This window comes from Vulpes vulpes, chromosome 5, assembly GCF_048418805.1.
Source record: "Vulpes vulpes isolate BD-2025 chromosome 5, VulVul3, whole genome shotgun sequence".
NCBI lineage: Eukaryota > Metazoa > Chordata > Mammalia > Carnivora > Canidae > Vulpes > Vulpes vulpes.
Genome location: NC_132784.1, coordinates 75,829,765 through 75,845,719, shown reverse-complemented (window position 1 = coordinate 75,845,719; position 15,955 = coordinate 75,829,765). Strand labels below are relative to the sequence as shown.

Sequence of the window (15,955 nt, the reverse complement as noted above, 5' to 3'; positions counted from 1 at the left end):
TGTTAGAAGTGCAAACTCGTCTCTCTGTACCGTTCCAGCTCTTTTCTCTTTAAATCTCAGTTCGAATTTGTAGGTTTTCAGGATGGTTTGAAAGAACATAAAGACTCCTAACTCGGGGAAACGAACTAGGGGTGGTGGAAGGGGGGAGGAGGGCGGGTGTTGGAGGGGAATGGGTGACGGGCACTGAGGTGGACACTTGACGGGATGAGCACTGGGTGTTTTTCTGTATGTTGGTAAATTGAACACCAATAAAAATTAATTTAAAAAAAAAAAAAAGAAAGTTATCTAGGTAATATGGTGGGGACAGGTGACTTGGGGACCCTACTCCTCCACTATCTTTACCACCGCCTTCGACCTTAATCAAGTTCTAGAACCTTGCATATTTCACAGATATAAAGACATGGACCTCATTCTGATGTCCTTCCCAGTGTTTGTATCATGGGATTATAATAAGATAAAGATCATCCTAAGGGTTTCTCTAAGACACAGGTCATCATACGGTTATGGACTTTTTCTTCTGTATTGAACACGATAGAAATTGTAAAATATAAAGCTAAGAGAAGTATTTTATGGTCAAATATTTTCTAATACATTTGTAAAGTTCCTTCACAATCAAAACGTAAAGGACAAATAGAAGCTAGCTGTAAAATCTTTTCACAACTATTCCCCCAACTCCTTATAGCACAAAAGTGAGTCAGTGCTCCTGAAAATTTTTGAATCTCTGTCATTTTTAAGAGACAATAACAACATTCATATTCTTTGTGGTTTCAGGGAGAGTTAGTAGTCTCAGCACTATATAGTCTGACCCTGTGTGTATTTCTGTTCTTGCTTCTTGCAACTCTCTACCTGGACCATTATGTTTCTAGTCTTTCACAGCTGCTTGATTATACCCCAGGAGTGCTGCATGAGAGTCTCCCTTTCTAGAATTTTCACCCCAGTAATTTTCACATGGCTATTTCCACCTGATCCTTTTTGTTATTTATCGGTTCTTATCATCATTAAACATATTGATTGATATGTTTTGGCAATTTCCCTCAGGAAATCTGAAGAGAATTCAAACACAGTTGAAACGTTACCTGCTAGTAGAATTTTTCTCCTCCCTCCCAATATGAGGTAACCTCCGTAAAATAACTGGACCCCTCTACTTCCAATGATTATATTCTAATAATCACTGTTCTAATGATCTGTCTTTTGTTTGCTTCATTTAAATTTAATTATCGTTTATATAGTATATCATTATTTTCAGATGCAGAATTTAGTAAATCATCAGTTGCTATAATACCCAGTACTTATCACCTCATGTGTCCTCCTTAAAGCCTGTCATCCGGTTACCCCATTCCCCCACCAAGCTCCTCTCCAGCAACCCTCAGTTTCTTTCACATAGTTAGTCTCCCTCTCTGATTTCATTCTATTTCAACTTCCCTCCCCTTTTCCATGATCCTCTGTTTTGTTTCTTAAATTCCACACATGAGTAAAATCATATATAATTTTTTTCTCTAATTGACTTATTTTTCTCAGAATCATATCCTCTGATTCCACCATGTTGATGTAAATGGTAAGGCTTAATCCTTCTGATGACTGCATTATAATCCATTGTATCATACACCACATCTTTATTCATCTCTATCATCTGTGGTTGGACATCGGGATCTTTCCACAGTCTATCTTGCATATTCCTGTTGTAAACATTGGGGTGCAGGTGGTCCTTTGTTTCAATATATTTGTATCTCTGAAGTAAATTGCTAGTAGTTCAATTGTTGGGTTGTAGGGTAGCTCTATTTTCAACCTCTTGGGGAAGCTCCATACTGTTTTCCAGAGTGGCTGCATCAGCATGCATGCTCACTAGTATTGTGAGAGGGTCCTCTTTCTCTGCATCCTCACCGACATTTGTTGTTTCCTGACTTGTCAATTTTAGCCATTCTGACTGGTGTGAGATGGTATCTCATTGTGGTTTTGAGTTGTAATTCCCTGATGTCAAGGCATGTGGGGCATTTTTTTCATGTGTCTGTTGGGCATTTGTATGTCTACTTTGAGAAATGTCTGTTCAACTCTTCTATTTCCTGACAGCAATGATTTTTGGTGTTGAGTTAAATAAGTTCTTTAGAGAGACTGAATAACTTCAGAGTATTATACAAATTATAGAAATCGTAATTAGTGGTTTTCACCGTAATTATATTTTACCAGTATTATTAAGATTAAAAATAATTATTATATCTACAGTATAATTTTACTATCATTACAGATAGGAAAATGGGAGAAGTTAAGAAACTTGCTCAAAGTCATAGAGACATATATTATGAAAATAAAACTCAATCATATCACATGTGTTGGAAAATGTACCTGGGCTCAGAGGTTCGTGTGCTGTTAGCAAAGATTTCACTTAAAGAGAAAAGTCTTTGGGAACTTTTATTAGTCTGTACTTCAGTGTGACTTGAAAGGCATACTTTCTCCTTAGACCAGGGACACCAGCGGAGCAGTTGGTAACTGAAATGAGATGGGTCCCTTTGGGAGTCTAGGAGGAGAGGTGGACTCTGTGGACAGGATCTGTCAGATGATAGCCTGTCTGGGATTACTTGGCACCATGGTTTGCATTGATCCAGGAGTGACTGAGCTAAGTAGTTTGTAGAGCATATTCTCTGGGGCTAAGTGGGAAGGGCACAGCCCTTATTCCTCCAAAGGCTGGGTATTTGTGAACTTCTGTGAAATCTCTATATATCTATTGGAGGAGGAAGAAATGTTTAATCCATACGCTCTGCCAAAGAATTGTTTTTGGGCATAGAGCTGCCTTTAGAGATTTTTCTATCATAGGATTGTGGGAATAATTCCTTTATATTCTAGAAAGTTCTAACAGAAGAAATAAGAAATTTTCTGCTGTTATTACAGACCTCATTGAAGACTCTAACCCAAGCCTGTAGGAAAGATTGGCTACCTGTGGTGTATCTTCTCTCCACATACAACCTGCAATGGAAAGCTGAGTAGATGTATTTGAAGTACAGATTACATGTGGCAAACACACTGCACGTGATTCATCTTCAAGATAAATCAGAATTGCCCGAGAAAAAACTATGGGCTCTCTATTGGATCTCATCTCCTTCTGTACAAGAAATATGGTGAGTTTAAAAACCCAAGTAAACTACTGTTATTTTTTTTTTTTTTTAGTAAACTACATTCATTCTCTTGATTCCCATTCAGTACTGAAGTTTCTGATAGTTGCCATTATGTGATTCTTTCAATCTTTGAGAAGCATTATGTTCCAGGAAGCTTATTTCTCTCAGTAATGAGAAGATTCTGATATGTCAGGGTTTCTGCCTTTCACTGTCCTTGATGCAGCACTGTCTCAGGACCAATTCTTATTGAATTAAGGATACATTGAAGGGTATAGAGGTATAGTATCCTACACAGGTGGATTTCTTACTTGCAAAGCTTAAGGTCAGGAAAAAGAAAGGCTGTATACTGACCACGGCAATCAGTATTCATAGAAAGTGTTGTTACCACGATTCTATGGCACTATGATACCCCTTGTTCTGCTATTAATGACTGTAATGTTGGCTGCCCAAACCCACTGATACCTAAGAATTACATTTTCTTTCTGGTGTTGGAGTGAGAGATGTTCTCCAGAGTGGAGGAATGAGAAGAAAACTCTAGTGAAATCCTAGGATGAAGTGCTCCTTTGTCCCTAGCAATATCTTTGCTCAGCCTTGCACTGTGTATTTACATTTAAGTATAAATATAAATGCTGGTCTCTTTTTTTTTTCTGACTCATCAGGATTTTCCATCCATTTGCTAGTCAGGACATGTACTGGATGTGTCCATGGTTTTGTTCCTTACCTATGTATGGTTTCTGGCTTTATGCTGGCTCTACTTGAGTGGCTGGGGTCTGATGCTTCTCATGGCAGTAGTGAGCGGAGTGTCCAAGAAGGAGAGGTTGCCATGGAGCACAAAGACTAGCGTTCTGGTACTGATTTCTTTTTTGACTGCTCTCCAGTAAATTGCCTGCCAGCCTATCCTGAATTACCCAAAATAGAACAAAATGAGCTTGCTTTATGGAACATAAAATCAAATGAACAAAGATATCAAAACAAAAATGAAGAAGGCTATAATTAAGGATTGATTCACTACACACAAACACACAGACACACACGCACACAGTTTTTACCATTGAAAAGTCGTTAGCAAGAAGGTTTTCTGAGAAGATGGCATCTGAACTGGGTACTGTGTGCACAGTGAGAGGAAGGTCGTTGTCACTAAGAAATCCTGAAAATTTAGTGAATGAGATGGTATGTGGGTATATTTATGAAGGATAGTAATATCAGGTGTGGTTGGAGCACACATGCCCAGAAGCAGGAGAGGAAAGTGGTCGGCAAGGTTATGGCAGTGTTTGAGAGCTTTCAAAGTCATGGTGAGTATTTCAGCCAATGCATTAGAAAGCCATAGTAACCATTTTATCATTTTCATGATTCATCATATTTTTAGACTGTCCTTTTCAAGATATAGCAAAGCAATAAAAAGAAGTAGAGGATAGAGGATGAGGACAAGAGGGAATATCTGAAATTGTGTCCTTTCTTTCTGTTTAGAAACATGGAGTGTCCACTTAATGAATACTGGGATTGGCCATTTGTAGTACTGATCTTTGTGAAATACCAGCTTGATTTTGTGGTATGTATGAACTAATAATTCTCACAGTGCAAAGTCATATGGGTATCTCATTCAATCTGCTATTTTTCCCAACAAAATGATGTAAGAGGTTTTATTCAGAATTTAATGAATATTAGACACTATGTGAAAAGAATTATTATTTTCTATATTTTGGGAATCTAAATGATTCTGCTTTTAGGGTAGTGAAAATGCTCTGTATGATATTATAATGATGAATGCATGTCCTTAGCATCTATTTAAATCCGTAGAATGTACCACACGAAGAGTGGACCCTAGGGTTAATTCTGGCCTCTGGTTGCTGATGGTGGGTTATGGTTGGCTCATCAGTTGTGACAAGTGTGCCATTCTGGCAGAAGTGTTGACAATGGCAGGGGTGATATTTTGTGGGGGCAGAGCTATATAGGGACTCTTTGTGCCTTTCTCTCAGTTTTGATATGAATCTAACACTATTCTAAAAAAATAAATCTTAACAATAACAACAAAAGCATAAGGAACAATGACAAAATGATCCTATTAAAGCCGAGGAGAGGTGTGTAATTTTGCTACACACCCCTCTTCATCCACTCTCAGAGAGACAACTGAGAGTGAGCAATTCTGGTCCTTCTGTGAGAGAGGAAGTGACAGATCTGAAGCCACCACTGATTTGTTTTGTTGGGGCCACAACAAATGTACTTGTATGCTTTCCACTGTTTCTCAGTGCAGCAGATACAAAGATGAATGTTTTCAGTGCAACTCTCACTTCTTAGGAGGTGGGCACTTTATTATAAATAGGCTCAAATTCCAGTTGGGTTATATTTGTATGTCTCCAAATTTTATATTTGACCACAGAAATATATTCCAATTTCATATCCTGGTTTTATGGCCTTTGGCTGGAAGGAAAACTTGCTTTTCCATGTTTTTCCACTATGACTTCAGAATCTGTCTAAACTAGAGATTTCATGTGGGAAATCTCTAGTTTACACAGATTTCAATTTTTCAGATTAAGGCTAAATTTTAAGGCAGGTAATTCATTTGCCCAAGGAAAGTACAATTTCTACCATTTTCAATCTTTGTAGAATTCAAAAATTTTGAAGGATATTGACTTGTTATTCTCCAAATGTAAAGATTTGATCCAATCGGGTTAGTTTCTGAATCAATAGATTGATCTTGGAGAGGCTTGGACTTCTGGAGATTCACAAAGATTCATAGGATATTAAAGGAAGTTGTAGTAACATGGAGCAGATAAGGAATACAGAGTTCAACCTACTGATCTCTCCATAATGTCACTTCTTCTTCCCTTTGCAGATTAGGGTCTTATCAAGGTCACCTTACTTGCAACCAACAAAATGGTGATGAATAGCACTGTGAATGAATTCATTCTGTTTGGCTTGACACAGGATCCAAGAAAACAGAAAGCAATATTTGGGGTCTTCTTGATGCTTTACCTTGCCACACTGTTGGGAAACTTTTTCATTGTAGTGACTATTAAAAGAAGCAGCACCCTTGGGAGTCCCATGTACTTCTTCCTATTTTACCTGTCCTTTACTGATGCTTGCCTCTCTACAACCATTGCCCCAAGATTGATTGTGGATGCCATTTCTCAGAGGAAGACCATTTCCTACAAGGAGTGCATGACTCAGGTCTTTTCAGCCCACTTCTTTGGATGCATGGAAATCTTCGTGCTGATCCTCATGGCTTTTGATCGCTATGTAGCCATTTGTAAGCCCTTGCGATACACAACCATCATGAACAGGCATGTCTGCAGTGTGCTGGTGATTCTGGGTTGGGTGGGATCCTGTATCCACTCTTCGGCACAAATTTTGCTGGCTTTGAGATTGCCTTTCTGTGGCTCCAATGTGATTGATCACTATTTCTGTGACTTGCAGCCCTTGTTGAAACTTGCTTGCATGGACACTTATGTAATAAATTTGCTAGTTGTTTCTAACAGTGGAGCCATATGCACGGTGAGTTTCATAATCCTGCTTATCTCCTATGTTATCATCTTGTACTCTCTGAGAAAATACAGTGCAGAAGGAAGGCGAAAAGCCCTTTCAACCTGCACCTCCCATTTTATTGTGGTTGTCCTATTTTTTGGCCCATGTATATTCATATATACACGCCCAGCAACCACATTTCCAGTAGACAAGGTGGTGGCTGTGTTTTATACCATTGGGGCACCCTTGCTCAACCCTCTGATCTATACACTGAGGAATGCAGAAGTGAAAAATGCCATGAAAAAGTTATGGTGTAGCAAAATATGATATATGTTGATACGTGATATTCAGGGATCCTAATGTATACTTCCTTAACACCTTGGTTTTGCTTCATGAACAGAAAAGATAAAATATTCCTTTTGGGATAAAAAACCAATTAAGTAATTTTAATCATACTATTTTTTAATTTATATTCATATTAATAAATATATAGACTCCTTATTCTGAACGGATTGCTTAGAATAAGGTTACTTATATACTTATATAGTCCATTTTGAGCAACTTATCCTGGCCCTTAGTTGAGTGGTATTGACATCTGGTCATATTCACATGATAATTTAGTTTCCTGGACCAATTTGTCTTTAGAAAAAAAATGTACTGATTAGTGACAGAATGATTGTGTGTGAGAACACACACCAATCTTTCCTTAAATTGTATTCTAGTTTTTATGAATGTGGTCATAAGAGCTAATCCATATGGAACTGGAACTTAGAGAGTGTAGGTGACTGTCTTGATGACCTGCGATTTGGAGATGGCTTTCTAAGAGAATTCTGCTCTGGAATCTGTGCCTGACGTTGCCTCACGGGGGAATCCACACGGAGGGATCTTCAACCTCCAAGAAAAGCTTGATATCTCTTTGAAAACCTGTACTATGGCTGGAGACCTCAAAGATCTATGAGTGGTGAAAGAAGGAAAGTCTAATACTTGACTGTGATGGGTGGTATCAGCCAGTCAGCTGCCATGGGCAAGGTCCTTCCCATTGCTCTTCACAAGGGAGAGTGAAGAGGCAGGGAGGGGGATTGGCAGCAGAAATATGAAGAAGGCAATAAACAGAAGGGAGGCTGAATTGCAAAGGAGGCTAAAGAACAACGCATGTTGAAGAGCAAGAAACAGGAAAAGGAAACTGGGAACTTGTCTTATATTTTGAGAATTAATTCCAGATATATGAACACACAGGGAAAAAATAAAGTTTCCCAGGATCGTTATATCACTGAATTAGTCTAGGTTAACTTCCTTGACTGCCATGTTTTTTCAGGTGTTAGGAAAAAGTACTTTTTTCGTTGACAGGGGGTGTTTCCTTAGTGTCCAAAACATTAAAATCCAGATTCTTTGGGTGAACCCAGGATTGGAAAGGCCCTTTTAGTGCTTTTCAATTATGGTCTTTTGTTTTTATATGAGAATGTTTTAAAATACATATTTTCACCTTTGAAGATCACCCAACTGATATGTATAATACACCCCTGCCACCACCACCACCGCATCATAATCTATAATCAAGCACTGTCATGTGATGCTCGTTCAGTACCTGAGTTTATAATTCCCATCAAATTGGCACCAGGAAGTATTACTTTAATTGATATAAGCTAATGAGAAAAGAATACAATGAATTTCATAAGTATGTGAGAAGTTTCAGCCAATATTATCATGTCTCACCAAAGATGCTTAGTATTCTTATATAGGAAGTGGTGGTGGACTAGTTATTTAAGTCCCAAAGAGGACATTTATCAGGTAACAAATGAGTACATTAGAGAAATATTTGTTTGCACTCACAGAAAAGATACAATTTCATGAACAAATTGGTATAATTAAACCGTATCTGCCAATGGGGAATATTTCAAAGTGAATTGGGTGGGGATTGACATGAGGAAGTAGTCATGAGGAAAGGGGACAAGGAATCACTCCAAGTATTGGAAGAGGAGAAAGGAAAGGAAGTCTGAAAATCAATCCTTGAGTTTTCAGGGGGAAAAAAGAGAAAATTAATTCATTAAAGATCCAAGAGAGCTCTTAGAAAACCATTTTGTGATGTCAAGGGTGAGGGGAGCCATTTGCAGTTCTCCTCACCTCTGCAAGGGGTTGGAGGTCTCTTGGTCAGCCTAAGTCTGTCCTAGTACTCACCTGATCTGTCTCCTTTTTGTAAGGGGTCCCAGGAGTATGTTGCCAGTCATCCAATAGTGAAAACGATGTTTCCAGTATTTTGTGCAGCTTCTAGCTACTTTCAGCAAAGGGGAAGTTCAGTGACTGCATTACGTCTAGAAATTTAAAACACTACATTTTCTTTGAATTGGGTTTGTTTTTTTATTATTAAAAATAATTATGAGTTATGAATAAAAGAAACGAGTGCACTTTCTCTGCATCCCATCTCCCATGTCCCCATTCCTGCTGTAACTAGATTTAAAATGTATTTTTATCTTATTCTGCATCCTTTCCCCCTATGTTTTTAATGTCTCCCATACACATCGACTCCTGGTGAGAATGCTTTTTATTGAGTTTTTGATATACGTTTTAACTTTTTTCCCCAAATTGATAGTCACTTCTCTTAATATAATTTATTTTCATGTTAATACTTTCAACCTAATCTTGTATTAAATTACCAAATATATATACGGTTGAATTTCTTTGCCTGATATTCCGTCCTCTTAATATATTTGTTTATTCTGTGGGCATACTCGAATTGAAAAATTACTATAGCTTTATGATATATTTGCACTTGGTTCTTCTCCTCATCCTCTCCAAAATCTTTGTGTCTTTTCTTCTATATATTCAACCATGTGGAGTTTAGAATAATTCTCAAAAAAAAAAAAAAATTCTCTCCATTTCCAGGCATATCTCCTCCAGAGATTTTGCTTAGAAATTCACTCAGTATGTCAATTAATTGGGAAAAATTAACAACTTTAAATTGTGATTTACTTCCATCTCAAATTGCATAATTCACCTGATTCAGTTTTAACATGTCTTTTGTGATGAGGCTTAGTGTTCTTCACGAAGACTGTTCACATTTCTGTTGCATCTCTTAATTTTATTGTTATTGTGAAGTAGATTTATTTCGTTTTATATTTGTCTATTATACTTACATTTAGAAGTATTATTATGCTGATTTTTGAGTAAGCTCTTTTTATAAACACTAATCTCTCAGTTGATTGTCTTGGTTTGGCAAACTAGATGCATACATCAGCCAACAATGACTTGTGTTTGGTTCTGACTGCTATATTTCCTTTTCCTCTTATTTCATTGGTTGATACAAAATTTCCAAAGTGACATGCTGCTAGACCGAATTTACCTGAAAAACTGTAAATTTGTTTAATCCAAAGATTATTGTTTAGCATAAAAGATTTTATAAGTGTAATCGGTCATCAGTATATTCAAATCATTAAAATACATATTAAATATGAATACCTGATTTCTCTTGAAAAGTTGAGTTTGGGACAAATTTGGATATGTGCCCCTCATTAGGCAACGACACACCAGAGTTTAGTCCTGGCAGACTTTTAAAGGGGTCAAGATTTGCTCCTTTTCTACAGGGAGCAAAGGTCTTAAACTCTTTCTTAAATGTTTTTGCATAGTTTGACTTTATTCAATTGTTATTATCGTCCTGATTCAAATAAGTATATGAGGTTGAGAACTGGGCATTAAAACTCAATAAATTATATAATAATGGCAGTTTTAAAAGGTGGCCTTATTCCTGAATTTAATGGATCTCTCTTAGAATTAACTGTGATATTTTCTTTAAGTTTCTGGAACATACCCTTTTTCACGTTAAACTCATTTAGTTTTAGCTTCCTGTGCTTTAATTATAATTCAGAAAAAAATGTTATCAAATCCCATGTTGGCCTCCTGGAATTAGTCTTTTTAAAAACAATATAATAAGATTATTAGAAAATTCTGGTAGCAGTAATCAGCACAAACTAAGGATTGTGTTGGAGAGCAGAATATGTAAAATATTTCCAGGCCTTATCTGCTAAAATGTATTTAAGATCAATGGAGGCATGCTGTTTCCTGAGACTAATTTAATAATCTATGAAGAGATGTGAACAAACTGGTAGTTGACCCTCAATTATAGGACGGCACAGTCATAAAAAGCTCTCATTAGAGCTCTCATTAGAATCGGGGGTACCTGGGTAGCTCAGTGGTTGAGCATCTGCCTTTGACTTGGGTCATGATGCTCGGATCCCGGGTCAGATTCCCCACGGAGAGCCTGCCTCTCCATCTGGCTATGGCTCTGCCTCTCTCTTTGTTTCTCGCATGAATAAATAAAATCTTTTTATTTTATTTTTTATTTTTTTTAAATAAAATCTTTTAAAAAAGAGACTAAGAATCAAAAACCTAAAGCTAATATAACATTAGCTCTTTGCCCTTTATCAAGTGCTTTTCACACCTCTTCCCCAACTCCTCTATAGCACAAAAGTGAGAGTCAGTCAACATTCCTGAAGAATTTTTGAGTCTGGGTCATTTTTAAAAGATAATAACAACATTTATCTTCTTTGCAGCTTCAGGGAGATTTAGTGGTCTCGGCACTACATAATCTGAGGTACACAGGTGTGTATTTCTTGCTTCTTGCCACTCTCTATCTGGACCATTATGCTCCTGGTCTTTCATGGTTCCTTGACAAAAATCACAGTAGTTCTGCATTAGTCTCTTTTTCTAGAATTTTCAGCTCACTAATCCTCACATGGCTGTTTCCAAACCTGATCATTTTTGTTATTTATTGGTGCTCATCATCATTAAACATATTGATTGATATGTTTTAGCACGTTGCCTCCAAAAATCTCAAAAGAATTTAAAATAAGCTGAAATGTCAACTGCTGATAGAATCCTTCTCTGTCTGCATATTATGAGGTACCCTCCATAAAATAACCAGAGCCCTCTATTTCTACTGATTCCATTCTCATTTTCACTCTGTGTCTTCTGTTTGTTTGTTTTATTTAAATTTAACTAGCCCAGAAACAGTGCATTATTTTCAGCTGTAGAATTCAGTAATTCATCAGTTACCTATAAAACCTAGTGCTCATCATATCACATGCCCTTCTTAATTCCTGTCATCCAATTACCCCATCTTCCCATCCACTTCCTCTCCAGTAACCTTCAGTTTCTTTCTCGTAGGTAAGAGTCTCTCGTGGTTTGCCTCCCTCTCTGAATTCTTCCCATTCTGTTTTCTCTTCCTTCCCCTGTGATCCTCTGTGCTAGTTCTATATTCCTCATATGAGTGAAACCATATGATAATTGTCTTTCTCTGATTAACTTATTTCATTCAGTATAATATCCTCCAGTTCTATCCACATCAATGTAAATGATATTTCATTTTTTGATACCTGAGTAATATTCCATTATATATATATATATATATATATATATATATATATATATCAGATCTCCTTTATTCATTCATCTGTGGGTGGACGTCTGGCTCTTTCCACAGTTTGGCAATTGTGGACATTATTGCTATAAACATTGGGTTACAGGCACTCCTTTGGAACACTACATTTTTCCTTTGGGGTAAATATTAGTGCAGTTGCTAGGTCACCAGATAGCTCTATTTTTAACTTCTGGAGGAACCTCTGTACTGCTTTCCAGAGTGGCTGCATGAGCTTTCATTCCCACCAACACTTTGAGAGAATTCTCCTTTCTCTGTATCCTTGCCAACATTTGTTGTTTCCTGACATTAAGTTTAGTCGTTCTGATTGATAGGAGATGACGGTATCTCATTGTGGTTTTTATTTGTATTTCCCTGATGCTAAGTGACATTGAACATTTTTTCATATATCTGTTGGCTATTTGTATGCCTTCTTTGGAGAAATGTCTGTTCATGTCTTCTGACCAGTTCTTATCATGATTGTTTGTCTTTTGGGTGTTGGTTTTGAAAGTTCTTTATACACCTTGGATACTAGCCCCTTATTTGTCATTGACAAATTTCTTCTCCCATTCTGCAGATTGCCTTTTAGTTTTATTATTTTCTTTTTTCTCTTTTCTCACCTTAACTGCAGTATATTACCACCCCTTCATTTTTTAAGATTCTTCCTTTTTGACTTTCATATTTCTAAAATTTCTATTTTATATTTCTAAATTTAAAATTTCATATTTCTAAAATTACAGGTCTTAGATATATTTTTCACTTCTAGATTCCTTTCAACATACTCAACTTAATTTGGGGAGATACAGCAAATAAAACCTACACCAAGCAGAAGAAGAGAGTTAATAGAGATTCGAGCAGAACTCAATGAAATAGAGACCAGAAGAACTGTAGAACATATCAACAAGACCAGGAGTTGGTTCTTTGAAAGAATTAATAAGATAGATAAACCATTGCCAGCCTTATTAAAAACAAAAGAGAATAGATTCAAATTAATAAAATCGTGATTGAAAAGGGAGATATCACAACCAATTCCAAGGAAATACAAACGATTTTAAAAACAGATTATGAGTGGCTATACACCAATAAATTAGGCAATCTAGAAGAAATGGGCACACTTCTAGAAAACCACAAACTGGAACAAGAAGAAATAGAAAACCTGAACGGGTCAATAACCAAAGAGGAAATTGAAGCAGTCATCAAAAACCTCCCAAGACACAAAAGTCCAGAGCCAGATGGCTTCCCAGGGAATTCTATCAAATGTTTAAAGAAGAAACAATACCTATTTTACTAATGCTGTTCCAAAAGATAGAAAGAGATGGAATACAACCAAACTCATTCTATGAGGCCAGCATCACCTTAATTCCAACCAGACAATGCCCCCAGTAAAAAGGAGAATTATAGACCAATATCCCTGATGAACACAGATGCAACAATTCTTAACAAGATACTAGCCAATAGGATCCAACAATACATTAAGAAGATTATTCACCATGACCAACTGAGATTTATCCCAGGGATGCAAGGCTGGTTCAACACTTGTAAAGCAATCAACATGATAGATCATATCATAAAAACAAGAACCATATGATCCTCTCAAGAGATGCAGAGAAAGCATTTGACAAAATACAGTAGCCATTCCTGATCAAAACTCTTCAGAGTATAGGGACAGATTCCTCAGCATCTTAAAAGCCATCTACGAAAAGCCCACAGCAAATATCATTCTCAATGGGGAAACAGCTGAGAGCACACAGTTTAGCAGAAGCTATATGTGATACATGTGACGGGTCATGAGGGGATATGGCCTCAGACAGACAAAATTTCTTTTTTTTTAAGATTTTATTTATTCATTCATGAGAGACACAGAGAGAGAGAGAGGCAGAGACACAGGCAGAGGGAGAAGCAGGCTCTATCCAGGGACCCTGATGTGGGACTCGATCCCAGTACTCCAGGATCACGCCCTGGACCATGAGGCAGGCACCAATCCACTGAGCCACCCAGGGATCCCCTAGACAAAATTCCTAATGATGACCTTAGACACTGTGCAATGCCATCCCAACCTACTACTCAAGGAATCATTTACATTTGTGGCTCAGCCTGAGGAAGATATTTTAGTTTTCAATCAAAACCATTTTACATACTTCTTTCCAATACTCCAATGACCTCACTAGAGGACCTAAAATCCCAGCACTGAAGATGCATTGTCCAATTCTAAATCTAAAGTATTAAAAGTATTCCCAGTGATGACCTCTTCAAAATATCTAATGCATCCCGAGTGGGAGAATTAATATAAACTAGCATGAAACTTGAAAGATTCAAAGGACACCTGAAGGAATTAGTGAGATGAACGGCGGAGTCCTTCCTTTTTTCTTTCTCTCTGACATTTGTTTTATATAATAGTTACTTAAAGTAATTCCTGAGGAAACCTCAAACACTGAGTCTGAAGATGAGAAATCACCCCAGATTTTACTTTTTCTCCTTTGTCTTGATGTGTGTCCAGTGGTTCCTTTCATTGCTTTGTCTTCTTTTATCTCTGCCTCTTCATCAGGATTTCATGACTATTCCAAGCTGACAGAATGGATTTCCTTTCATAGTAGAAATAACTGTTCATATGATAGATGGCAATGAACTGAAACTTTCTCATTTCACAAATAGGATGACAGAAGTCCTGTGAGGCTAAATTATTTATCTAGAAATACAGCACCATTGTCTCCGAATGAGACGTGTAGAATTTTTGTACATGCGCCTTGATACTACCTTTTCAGAGGATAAGATGGTAGCTGTATTTTACACCATTATCACCCCCATGTTAAATCCTCTGATCTATACACTCAGAAATGCAGAAGTAAAAAATGCAATGAAAAGACTGTGGGGCAGGAAGGTTTTCTCAGAGGCTAACGATAAATAGCTGAAAATAATAATTTAACCTGAATGATCTTAAATTTTCTTTCCTGCTCAAAGACGATGGTAATAATGACTTCACATGGGTTTTGGAGGAACAAAAGAGATAATAAAACATTCTACACAACTGAGGTATTATTTATCATCGTTTTATTCTAATATTTCACATGTAGGTAAATTTTCTGAAAGACCTAGGCTAGAGGAATCTTATTAAAATCAGAAGCTCAGCACCATTGTTTTCTTCTTCCCATTTTGGACTCTGCCATTTTCCTGAAAGAATGAGAGTCTACTGGAGGTATTTAAGGCCATTTTCTATCATTTAGAACTGTGATGGAAACATATTGAGCACTCAATATGGATATGTTTCTTGCACAATAGGATACAAGAAGAATAACAGAGATCTGAGCTATAGGGTTCTGATCTAAGCCAAAACACAGTAGAAACTAAACCTAGCAAGGCTTCAAAAGGAGGGGAGCTATGTGCACATGAAAAAGATATTAAATACACTTAAAAAACAAAAGATCTGTCCTAATCCTCTGCTCTGGAGAGAAAGCTTTCCATTCTCTAGGACTCATTTTCTTTATCCAAATAGTAAGGAAACTGGAGGGAAAAATTACCTCAAAGATCCGCATGGTAATTCTAATATCCCATTCATATGCTCCTGCTACCTGACTAATCTTGACATGTTTGTAGCCACTGGTCTCCAATTGACATACAGTTACTAAAAGGAAAAACTGAAGAAACTGAATGAAAATAAATACACATGTGATGAGTAAGTGACTTGATTCAAACAACAGGGCGAATAAAATACTGAAAGGCCTGACTGGGAAACAGTACTTTCTCCAGTGTTTGAACCAAGCAGTTTTACTGAACACAGTGAGCCATTAATCACACATTTCTTCTTCACTTCCTGCAATCTGAGCTTTATTTTTCTATAACAAATGAACACATCACTGATTATTCTTCTAATTACTTCCTTGTCTTTTGCAAAGATCTGATTATTCTTTTACTGCCTGTACCTGGGTAAGTGTTTATGGTAGAGTGTGTATGTGTCTGTGTGCACAGTACATTAAGATCTGTA

The 15,955-nt window shown here is 37.0% G+C and overlaps 1 protein-coding gene across 2 annotated transcripts; it reads left to right on the top strand.

Moving 5' to 3' along the window:
- Positions 1-5,968: 5,968 nt before the first annotated feature.
- On the top strand, positions 5,969-14,881 carry LOC112912536 (olfactory receptor 4C11-like). 2 transcript variants are annotated; one of them, XM_072757349.1, is made up of 2 exons: positions 5,969-6,782; positions 14,747-14,881. In XM_072757349.1, the coding sequence occupies exons 1-2, from the start codon at positions 5,982-5,984 to the stop codon at positions 14,879-14,881; spliced, it is 936 nt and encodes a 311-aa protein (XP_072613450.1). In that variant the 5' UTR covers positions 5,969-5,981. The 2 variants fall into 2 exon arrangements, with proteins under 2 accessions (XP_072613450.1, XP_025845006.2); XM_025989221.2 differs by lacking the exon at positions 14,747-14,881 and having other exon boundaries at positions 5,969-6,896.
- Positions 14,882-15,955: the final 1,074 nt, after the last annotated feature.

Bases quoted from the DNA above. Each gene is read 5' to 3' on its own strand.
- LOC112912536 (XM_072757349.1), top strand. From the start codon at position 5,982: ATGGTGATGAATAGCACTGTGAATGAATTCATTCTGTTTGGCTTGACA. The intron at 6,783-14,746 runs GTGGTGGCTGTG...TCAGAGGATAAG, and splicing joins CCACATTTCCAGTAGACAAG to ATGGTAGCTGTATTTTACAC.